Genomic DNA, 11,656 nt, shown 5'->3' with positions numbered 1-11,656 from the left:
CTGGTACCTTTGCCTTAATTGCTTGAACTAGAGGTAAGCAATCTGATTCAATTATGCATTTCATTAGTTGAAGAGCCTCTCTGTATGCTTGAGCTTTTGCTACTAATGCTGACACTATCTTGAATATTGTTGTTGACCCAGTGATAATTTTTCTTTGTCAATCTCTGACAACCACTGTTGCAGCTGCCGTGCGTGTTTCCTTTTGGAAAGCCGCATCTGTATTCACCTTCAACCACTCTTTGGGCGGAGGCCTCCAGGTAACTCTCTTTCTCACACCGCTCTTGCCTACTCCTAATCTATTATCATTAGAACCGCCTTCTGTTGCATTATAGGATTCTGTTGTTAGGCACTCTGAATTGACTATTACTTTTTGTGGTTTCATGTTTGATTGCTGAAATATGTGTTGATTCCTTTCTTTCCATATGCACCAGCACACACATCCCAATTTACACAAAATTATTGACTGATCCATCCCGGTCTCCCTCTTGATCTTTTCTGTTGTATCCATCATCCATCTCCCAAAAAAACTCACATTATAGATCATAGGCAAAATTTGTAGACTAGATCCGAACCACACCGTTCTAGTCCACGGACACAACAATAAAGCATGTTCGATAGTTTCATCTGCTTGTTGGCATATGCTGCATGTGGGTGTTTTTGCTATCCTCCTTTGATATAAGTTTGCATTTGTTGGTAGAATTCCTTACATTGCTTTCTATAAAAATATTTTTTTTTCCTTTTATGGCATCGGTAGCTTCTACAGTGTTTCCCAAACCTCCCTCAAATTCTGACTTGTTGAGACTTTGCTGAGATTTCTCTCCTCCCTGGCATCCTTCTCCCCTTTCGCGAAGTGGTAACCCATTCTCACTGAGTACTGTCCATCACTCTTATATGGCCAAATGAAATGATCCCTTTTATTGATCAAACTGATTGGTGTTTTGAGTATTAATTCAGCTATGTTACCAGGAAATATATCATGAATTTTATCCGCCTCCCAACCCTCCCAATCTCTTATCAAATCGCTCACTTTTCGAAATCTACAATCTCCACATCTTTCTGGTTTTCCTTTTTTTGCCACCCCGTTATCCTACTAAATTTCTATCTCCAATCCATTCTCTACACTCCAGTTGCCCTTCCTTTTGAGGAAGTCTCTTCCCTCCAACATACTTTTCCACATCCAAGATGTATTTTTTTCTTCTATTGCCTCCCATAGGCTGCAATTAGGATAATAAATGGCCTTTAAAATCCGCATCCATATAACATCTTCCTCTTTTAGTAGCCTCCAAACTTGTTTAGGCAAGTATGCTAAGTTTTGACATTCTAGGTCTTTAAAACCAAGTCTCTGCTCTTTTTGTTCCTTGTCATTTTTACCCAACTCTTCCAATGAATGCTTCTTTCCTTTCCATTATTCGACCACCAAAATTTGGCAATCGCTGCTTTGATTCTTTTGCAGAAAGATTTTGATAAAAATTTGATAACATTCATGGCATAGACCGGAATCGCCTGTATGACTGCCTTTATCAATACCTCTTTTCCAGCTTGATTTAATAATTTTTCCTTCCATCATTGTATTTTGTTGAGCATCTTATTCTCTATCCACTCCAATGCTCTTTTCTTTGATCTTGCCCAACTCGCTAGCAACCCTAGATATCTTCCGGGATCCTCCCACGTCGCCATGCCAGTGATCTCTTCTATGTTCACCCTACTCTAGATAGATACTTTACTTCCAAAAATCAGCCCAAATTTCTTAGTGTTGATTCTTTGACATGATGCCTCTGTATATTTGTTAATTATCTGAATGAGTTGATAAACATCATCTTCTTGCACCCCGACAAAAACAATACAATCATCAGGAAATAATAAATGAGTAATAACCGGGGCTGTGGGAGCTAATCTAATTCCTAAAATTATATTATCCCTTGCTGCCTTTTCCATGAGAATAGTAAAGCTCTCAGCAGCCAAAATAAAGAGATAGGGTGATAGATGATCTCCCTGTCTAAGTCCTCTTGGGAATTGATCTTGTTGGACAACTTTTCATTTATTTTGAACCTATAACTAGCACTTTCACACAACTCATCATCAACTTCACCCACTCATTACTAAAATCGAACTCTTCCAGAATCCTTTCCAAAAAATTCCATTCCAGTCTTTCATACGCTTTATTCATGTCTAATTTAATGGCTATGTCATTGCTTCCAAGACTTTTTTTTGTTTAATTTGTGAAAAGCTTCTTGTACTATTACTATATTATCCTGTATGAGTCTTCCTTTTACAAAAGCACTTTGAACTGGAGATATGATAACATCTAGCACTCTCCTTAACCTCCCCACCAAAGCCCTCGTTATAATATTTTACACAAAATTATAACAGCTTATGGGTCTAAGATGATTAAGCTTTCCGGTTGACTAATTTTGGGAATCAACACAACATTTAACAATTCCACACACTTCCTTACTCAAAATATCCCAGTGTTTCTGAAAAAATAACCCATTTAATCCATCTGGATCCGGAGCCTTTAAGTCACCCATACTAAAGGCCGCTTTCTTAATTTCCTCCTCATTGATCCTTGCCATAAGCTCCTCATTCGTCTCCCTATTGACTCTCCTAGGTATTTCTCTTATGCAGTCCTCCAAATTTCTAACCCCAGTAGAGATAAACAACTTGGTGAAATATATTTCCACTAATCTCATCATATTTTTCTCTCCTTGTATCCACTGTCCTGACTCATTTCTTAATTTTTCTATTCTATTCCTAATCCTTCTCTGAATTATTGTTGCATGAAAAAAGTTGTATTTACCATTTCAGCCTTGATCTTTGTCCACAATACTTCTCTTCCTGCTTCTATAGTTCTGAGATTTTCCTTTTCAGTTCATACTCTCTCCTCTTATCTCTTTCTGACATATCATATTTCTGAATGTGTTGCAACTCTATTTTCTTTCTTTCAAGTTCTTTGTCTACTCTCTTAAACTTCCTTCTACTCCACTCTATCAACTCCCTCTTGCATCTATTTCTCTTTCTCATGAACTAATTCCAACAAATTCTATTTCTGTCATCCAAAAGCCAACTCCACTTGATCACCTCTTTGCATTCTTCATGTTCTACCCAAAAAGTCTCAAACCTAAAATCCTTTCTTGTTCGAATCAACGGCTGTGTTTCAAGAATTAAAGCACAGTGATCTGAACTTACAGCTGGAGAAGCTTTTAAAATAGCATTCTGGAATATTTGCATCCATTTCTAGTTTACTAACACCCTATCTAATTTTTTCCTAGTGATAAAGTTATTTCTTGGATTACTGAACCATGAAAACTTGTTACCTTTGAGATCAACATCCATTAAACTATTCTCATTTACAAACATTCTAAAAGTTTCTAAATAAATCCTTGGTTGTGGATGAATGCCCACCTTTTCCTCTTGACTTAAGATATCATTGAAGTAACCCAAATAAGCCTGAGGTTCTTCCTTATTCTTATTACTTACCGTTAGCTTCTGCCATAGTTTCCTTCTCTTTTGGAAAATCGGATTTCCATACACAAAAATACCCTGCCATCTCAGTCCATTATTAATATTAATACTAGCCTTAATGTAGTTATCACACCACTCATAAACATTAATATTAGCATTAGCTTTCCATAACAAACATAGCCCACCGGACAAGCCCCGGAGTTCTACACAAAATATATTATCAAAATAGAGCCTTCTTTTTATCCTAAACATCTTTTCTTATTTAGCCCTAGTTTCCATCAGAAATACTATGAGCGACTTTACTTTTTTACATAGATCAAACAACTCGGATATTGTCGGGGTAGTCGCTATTTCCCGACGATTCCAGCTAATTATACTCATGGCTGAGGGTGGGGCATGTTATGACTCCCCTCCTCAGCCATTAGTATTCCCTTATACTGACTAGAAGCATACAGAGTTAAGTCATACTCTCCTGTATCCAGAGCATAACTGTTGTCCTTTAATTTCTTAGGCACCATGTCCTCTTGTTCCCCCTTCCATTCCTCATTAGTTAGCATTAGCAATTGTCTGTTTTCTCTTTTTCTTTTCAAGTTCAACTCCAATTCCATCTCCTTTGCTTGTTGTGCTTCCCATTTAGTAGGCTCTTTCCTTCCCACCTCTTTATCTTCATCTTCTTCGTTACTAATTCTGCATAGTAAACGTTCTCATCTGAGTCTTTCTTTTGCTCCCCCAATGCATTTTCTCTGCCCTGTACCTCCATGGATAGCTTCTTGAATTTTTCTTCCGTTCCTCTCTTCACCATTCCTTGATGCTCATTTATCCTTTCTCTTTCAACAATCTCGTAATCTTCCTTCCTCTTAGCTGTCATGAGCCTTTTTAGTTCCTGGCCAGTAGTTTTCTTCTATGCTTTATCTCCTTGGGCAGCCTTCCAGACCTCTTTTTTGTTGCTGTTCACCTCTCCTTCTTCTATTGTGTACAGATTCATTCCATCTTCTAATTTTTGTGTGTTTTTTCTAGGCCTTCCACCTATCTTGTATTTATCCTCCCTTCCAATCCCAACTTGTAATTGATCTGCCAGAATATTGGACCTACCATTCTTATTTGGCCTGTATATACTCACCTGCTGTGCATCTTTACCGTTTTCTCCCTTTTGGGCTTGTTTGATGTAAGTCCATTCATTGTTCCTTTCTCTTATCTCCCTTATAAGGCTTTTAAATTTATAGGCTGCCTTTAGGTCAAGCAGCATATCCTCATCTCCCTGAAAATCATGGATTTCTTGTACTTCTCCCAACTGCTCTCCTGCTTCAGCCATCACATTCTCTCTTCTTGTTTGGTTTTTCCGTACACTTTTCTCCCTTATTTCCTACTGCAAATTTTGTTTAGCCCTAATTCTGCTTTCTTTAGTGCTTTGTTCCTCCCTACTCTCTCTTCCAAGGTTTTGTTGATCACGCACCTGCTCTTCCTCTTCTTCTCTCCATCTATGTTGCTTTGACCCTCCTCCTCCTATGGCTAAAATTGGACGAACTTGGCTAACTCCTAGTCCTGGTGAGTACTTCTTCTTGGTTGGATCCCAGCATGTCATGGCTGTTGGATTCTTGCATGTTTTCTTCTCGTGTCCCAATATTTCACAGTTAAAGCAGTAGTTGTCTGGCAGCCTTTCATATTTAAAGAAAACTCATAATGGTGGCATCTCCTCTCTTTCTAACCAGAAACCTGTAGACAGAGTCTTGGTAATATTGATGCTAACTCTAATCCTTAAAAAAGATCTCCTAAGAACGCCATCCACTTTTGGGTCTTCAGCCTCTGCCAAAACTTTCAACATTCCTCCTATAAGAATTTCGGTCTCCTTATTCATGTGATCAAGTGGAATGCCATGAACTTGAATCCAGAACTCCATGAAGTCATGATCAACCTTAAAAATTAATTCACCCTCCATCCATAATGTGAGATTGACCAGATTTCCTCTGACATTCTAAGGACCATTTTGAATAATCTGAAGTCCTCTTTTCCTATCTTTAAAGCTGAATAACATCTTCTTTAACCTAATGTTAGTAACTGCAACTCCTTGTGGGTTTTTTCACATTTTCAATAATGCATTTTTGCTTGTTTCATCTCTTTATCACTTATTATCTTTCCCATCACATTCAAGCAATCCTTTTTGTTTCCCAGCTCTCTGAACTTGTTGAGTTTGATGACTTTTTCTTCTATGTTATTCATATTGTTAGTTGCTAATCTTTTAGTCTTTGTATATTTCAGGTTTCATAGTGATTTTGGTAGATTAGATGGAAAGAAAATAGTGTGAGAATACGAGTTATAAAATTTAAACAGGTTGAAAAAAACTCCCTATTGAAGAAGAACCAATGTTGACTAAATCCCCATAGTGGTCCTCCAGATTCAGCCCGTGCACCAATTTTGTCCCTGAGATTCCAATTGCACTGTTTATGTCCCTCAGATTCCAATTCGAGCACCATAATGGTCCTTCGAAGATTTTCCGGCGTGACTCAGCGACGGCGTTGCTTATGTGGCACAGCCACTGCCACGTTGGAGAGTCAGAACGACGTCGTTTCATGGGGCAAAATGATTGAAAGCCCACACGTCGCCGTTTTGATCACAGTGAGAGTAGTAGTAACTTGGGCAAAGGGTTTGGTATTCGTTACGTCTTCTCCTCCATATTTTCTCACCTCTCTCAACGCTTGGTCTCCTCCTCCATAAGCAGTAGCGACAGGCAAGGGCACTGCTGCCTGGTTTCTTAACATTGCTGTACTGAACTTGGGGGAAGGTTCGTGGTTCACCATTGAAGCATCGACTGAAGAACCGTTTAAGCTAGCTTCAAGGTACAAATTTTATTATATTTTTTTGAATTTTTTGGATCATGTTTCATTCCTGATATGGCCGATTGTTAAAGTTACTTGAACATGATGCATGTAGTTTGTGTTAGAATCCACTGCCTGTTAGGATTTTAGTGTTTTCCTTCTTCAAACCAGTAATGCATGCTCTGTTTCTTGTGAAAAGAACAGGGGTTAATCTCTGGTGGTGTGTAATATCTAAGTTAATTGTTGTTTATGTGTTGCATGCGTGGTGAATTTTAAGCATTTCCTCTGTTATGTTGCAGATGAACGCCGAATTGTTAGACATAATGTTTCATCATGGGAAAAATTTTGAGAGGGGGAAGGATGGGAAATGGACATACACACCTGACAATAGGCATTGTTTGGGTGATCTGGATGTGGACAGGTTGGATGTATTCTACCTGAGAAATTACTTTAAAGAGCTAGGCTATGAGACCATGAAGGAGGTTTGGTGGCAGGTCCCTGGGATGAGCCTGGAAGTAGGTTTGAGGCGTTTAGACTCTGATAATGAGTTGAGAGAGCTGTGTTCTCATGGTGGAAAGAACAATGGGGTAGTGGATGTCTACATTGAACATGGCATTTCAGAACCTGAAATAGTACAAGGAGAGGATGTTGTTGTGCATGTTGATGACGAGGTGAAGGATCTTGGAGAGCAAGCCAAGTCAAATGCCAGGATGGTGAAAGACCCCCTGTCAAACCTACCACCGAGAAGGACCCTCCTAGGAGTTTAAGCATGGTAACATACAAGCCCCAAGCTAAAGAGGCGTTACTGAAGAAGAGCAATGTGAATTCTAACATGGAGTCCCAGCCTAAGCCTAACTCAAAGTGTAAGCCTAAGACAGTTCCCAAATCCAAATCCATGCCCAGACAGAACAATGTAACTAGGACTAGGAGATATTGTCTAAGGTCTGTAGGGAAAGGTATTTCAAAAGCAAAGGAAAATGCTAGTGATCATGTTCTTTTATCCTCTGACTCAAACTCTCATGACAGCTACGAGAGTGCTGAGGATGAGGCCTATAAGCCACAAGAGCCGGATGATAGCTCAGATGAATCGGGCATTGGATATACTGTTCCTTCACAGAAGAAGAAAGTCAAGAAACCCAATGCAAGGAAGAAGGTCCAGGCTGAGAGTGGAAAGGAAAAAGGGAAGGCCAAGGTCTGTGTTGATGATGATGGATTTGTGGAAGACGTTTCTGATGAAGATGTGGACATTGAATTTGTGGGGGGAGGTATAAAGGGGGATAACCATGATGCTTTTGATCCGGGGTCAGAATCGGATGGTGGCAATTCGTGGCACTCTTTGGAGATGAAAACACCACCTAATTCAGAGGATGAGCTGGTTGGAGAAGAAAGTTCAGATGAGGTATTTCCGGTGTTTAGACAGGGTGCTAGGTTCGGGGAACTACATTTAGAAGTCGGGATGAAGTTCAATACTAAGTGGGAGTTCAAGGAGGCAGTGAGGGAGTTCACTATACAAGAAGGGAGACGGATGAGGTTTAGGAAGAACGATGGTAAAAGGGTGAGGGCAGTATGTAAGGTGAAGGATTGCAAGTGGGTTGTATACGCATCAAGGGACCACGAAGACAGTTGCTGGCAAGTTAAGACTTTCTTCAATGACCACACTTGTCCACGAGAGGATAAAAACAGGGCAACAAATAGAAATTGGGTTGCAGGTAAGTTGGTAAAAAAACTAAGGAAATATCCCAATTTCAAGAACTGTGAGGCTACAACATATTTCAAGACGAAATATGACTTGTCACTCAATAGGAACTCTATATCACGGGCACTGTGTGATGCTAGAAATATAGTCTATGGGGATGCCAAGGAGCAATATGCTATGCTTAGGGACTATGGTGAAACACTATTGAAAACAAACCCGGGATCAACTGTTCAGATATGCACAAAGCCACAGCCTAGTGGTGAGGTCATATTTGAGAGGATGTATGTCTGCTTGAGTGGCTGCAAGTCAGGTTTCAAGGCTGGCTGTCGTCCGTTAATTGGACTTGATGGGGCTTTTCTAAAAACTGTTTTCGGGGGGCAAATTCTATCGGCTGTTGGACAAGATGCTAATCATCATGTCTATGTCATTGCCTGGGCAGTTGTGGAAGTGGAGAACTTTGAGAATTGGAAGTGGTTTCTAGAGTTGCTACATGAGGATCTTGGAGACTACAAGACCCATGGGTGGAACTTCATCTCTGATATGCAAAAGGTAATTTCTTACTGAAACCTTAATCAAAGTTAGGGACTATTATGGTGAAGGATTGGCAAAGTTAGGGACTATTATGGTTATCGTTATTCAAAGTTAGGGACTATTATGGTGATCGATTTTCAAAGTTAGGGACTATTATGGTAACATAATGCTTGATATCTTCAGGGATTACTGCCTGCTATGAAAGCCGTGATGCCTAATGTGGGACACCAATTCTGTGTCTGGCACTTGTGGCAAAATTTCAATAAGCAGTGGAAGGACCTGGAGCTTAGGGGACTGTTATGGGAGTGTGCTAGAGCTACAACATTTCAAGAGTTTAAGGTACATAAAGCCACTTTTGTTGAAACTGGAGTTAGCTTACATGGACTTCTTTCCCAACTATTAACTGTTGAATTTCAGGAATACATGGATATGATAAAGTGGCTGAACGAGGACGCATGGAAGTATCTTGACAAGTGGCCAAGGGAGGCATGGACGAGGTCACAGTTCAGGCACAACCCGAAATTGGACTCAATTTGCAACAACACCTGTGAGGTTTTCAATTCAAAGATCAAAGAAGCAAGGGAAAAGCCTATACTTACTCTTCTAGAAGAGGTGAGAATGTTTGTCATGCGGACTATGGCTAAGAACAAGGTTAAGTTGGACAATCACCTGGGGCTGTTACCACCGTAATCAAAAGTAGGTTAGAAAAGGTGAGGAAAGAGTCCAGACATTGGCATGCTATATGGTCTGGAGATACTGGATATGAGAAGTTTGAGGTTCATGGGCGTCCAACAAACCATGTGGTAGACCTGGGGAAAAGATTATGTACCTGCCAGTTCTGGATGTTAACAGGTTATTCTCTCCCATCCACTTACCTTTGCTCATTTAATTTTACACTAGTGTTATAAATAATTTTTGATTTAACCTAAGCTGGAAGTAAATGGGACTTGTAGGGATTCCATGCGTTCATGCTTGTGCAGCACTGGCCAGAGTCAACAAACACCCAGAGGATTTCTGCCATAAGTTGATAACCATGGAGTCTTACAAGGAAACATACAAGTACCACATCAATCCTATACCTGGCCAAGCCTTCTGGGAACAAAGTCAGTTTAACAAGCCATTGGCACCACCAATCAAGAGGAAGCCAGGGAATCTTCAAACAAAGAGGAGGAAGGACTCAGATGAAGTCTCAAGTTCTAGCAAGAAATCTAAGCCAGTAACAGCCTTGAAAAGACAGCTTCGGCCTTTCACATGTAAGTACTGCTTGCAAAAGGGTCACACCAAGAGAGGATGTGAAAAGAAAAGAGCAGCTGATGCTGCTCAAGCTGCAGCTGATGCTGCGGCTGCTGCAAAGGCAGCAGAGGCTGCTAAAGACCCTAAAAATGCTAGTGCACAAGCAACTGCAACTGCCCAGGCCACCACAACTGACACTGCAATTGCCTCTGCATCTGCCAGTGCCACTGCAACTGCTACTCCAAATGCAACTACTACTGCTACAGCTACGGCTAATGCTAATATTACCATCAATTCTGCTCCTATTGGTCAAGCATCAGAAATTGATCTGTCACAGCCAATTTGTTCTGAACCAGAAGACTCTCAAAAGGTACAATTTTAATTCTATAATAAGCCTTTGTAATTCATGGAGTAAAAACTCTGAAAAAGGTTTACTGAGTGGCAATGTTTGGTATTTATTTCTGGTTTGAAATTTGTGTAGTTCACTGAAGTAACCGGAGAACCAGCCACAAGACCTGCCAAATTGCCTACTAGAAGAAGGTCACCTCCAACAACCCCTTCTACAGCACTGGACCCAATGAAGGGTGCGAGTTCTGCCACTGCTTCACGATTCACAAATTTTCTGAAGTTTGTGCCGACTCCTGGATTTAAGCACCCCCAAAAGAAGTGAACTTTCATATTAGGACATTAGGACATTTTGCTTGTCAAGTGTTTGTTTTTTGTTAAAAGATACAGTGACTGCGCTCACTCTAAACAATGGTTCATTTTGTTGATTACTAATCAAGTATGTCATGCTACTTGTTCAATTACTTATGGTTGTAATGTGTTAAAACTATGAATGGTTTGCCATATTTTGGTATTGATCAATTAATACTGTCCATGGTTTGTATCAATCTTGCTGTTACTTATTTACAAGTTCTTTTACTTCATCCAACAGGATATTATATTATATCAAAGTAAGATGATTTACACAAACCTTGTTATGTTACCACATAACAGTTTCATTCATTAATTTGGGAACTGCATTACATTGACATGTTCTCAACCCTTTAATAGCACCAATCCTACAAAAACAACAATTACTAAGAACCCAAATCCAAGAACATGAGTTATGAATTTTAGATTCCTAATGTCTGCCTCCATCTTGCCCATCCGCCATGCAAAGTTCATCTTCCTGTCACCATCATCATCTCCTGCAACAGCTCCTTCAGACAACTCCTCTTGCACAGAATCAGCCCAGACGAATAACCCACACCATGTTTTTCAATCTGCTATAAATTATTAAACTTTACTCACATTATAGTTGGGGCAACCAAAGAAGGGCTTGTTAGGATGCGACTCCGTCCCAGACCACCTTAGCACCGGGCGACAACCACAGCCGCACCAGTCCGGAACCCGTCCATGCCTGCTTCACGTCGTGCTTCTTCTCCAGTTCTCCGTCGACGATGACCGGTTGGAACTTCCTGCAACATGGCTCCCACTTCCTCTCATGGGGGACAGCTATCGGTGTACAGAAGAGATGCAGAAGAAGACGTTGATGGAGAGAACCTCAATGGGAAGGCCAACGAAATTTTAGGGTTTAAAAATGAGGACAGGGACTACATTAGGAAATTTTATCACACATTCCACGTCATATGTACACTACGGCGTCTAACGTGGCAGTGGCTGTGCCACATAAGCAACGCCGTCGCTGAGTCACGCCGGAAAATCTTCGAAGGACCATTAAGGTGTTCGAATCGGAATCTGGGGGACATAAACAGTGCAATTGAAATCTCAGGGGCAAAATTAGTGCACGGGCTGAATCTGGGGGACCCTATGGGAATTTAGTCAACCAATGTTCTTAGAGTACTTTCCTGTTGAGAGGAGAAGAGTTCCCTATTGGAGAAGAAGTTACAAATCAATTCATATTTCTCTTTTCAGC

At 40.4% G+C, this 11,656-nt stretch overlaps 2 protein-coding genes across 2 annotated transcripts; both read left to right on the top strand.

Annotated features, from left to right (window-relative positions):
- The first annotated feature begins 7,155 nt into the window (after positions 1-7,155).
- LOC107647143 (uncharacterized) lies at positions 7,156-8,535 on the top strand. Its single transcript, XM_021105585.2, has one exon. It carries the CDS (start codon positions 7,171-7,173, stop codon positions 8,533-8,535), a length of 1,365 nt encoding a protein of 454 aa, XP_020961244.2. The 5' UTR covers positions 7,156-7,170.
- Positions 8,536-9,535: 1,000 nt separating this feature from the next.
- LOC110263793 (uncharacterized) lies at positions 9,536-10,316 on the top strand. The gene is made up of 2 exons (XM_088489901.1): positions 9,536-10,105; positions 10,236-10,316. Exons 1-2 carry the CDS (start codon positions 9,536-9,538, stop codon positions 10,314-10,316), a joined length of 651 nt encoding a protein of 216 aa, XP_088346027.1.
- Positions 10,317-11,656: the final 1,340 nt, after the last annotated feature.

This window comes from Arachis ipaensis, chromosome B6 (assembly GCF_059453495.1).
Source record: "Arachis ipaensis isolate K30076 ecotype BB chromosome B6, ASM5945349v1, whole genome shotgun sequence".
Classification (NCBI taxonomy): domain Eukaryota; kingdom Viridiplantae; phylum Streptophyta; class Magnoliopsida; order Fabales; family Fabaceae; genus Arachis; species Arachis ipaensis.
This window is presented reverse-complemented; position numbering and strand designations above follow the sequence as displayed.

Bases quoted from the DNA above. Each gene is read 5' to 3' on its own strand.
- LOC107647143 (XM_021105585.2), top strand. From the start codon at position 7,171: ATGCCCAGACAGAACAATGTAACTAGGACTAGGAGATATTGTCTAAGG.
- LOC110263793 (XM_088489901.1), top strand. From the start codon at position 9,536: ATGGAGTCTTACAAGGAAACATACAAGTACCACATCAATCCTATACCT. The intron at 10,106-10,235 runs GTACAATTTTAA...AAGTAACCGGAG, and splicing joins AACCAGAAGACTCTCAAAAG to AACCAGCCACAAGACCTGCC.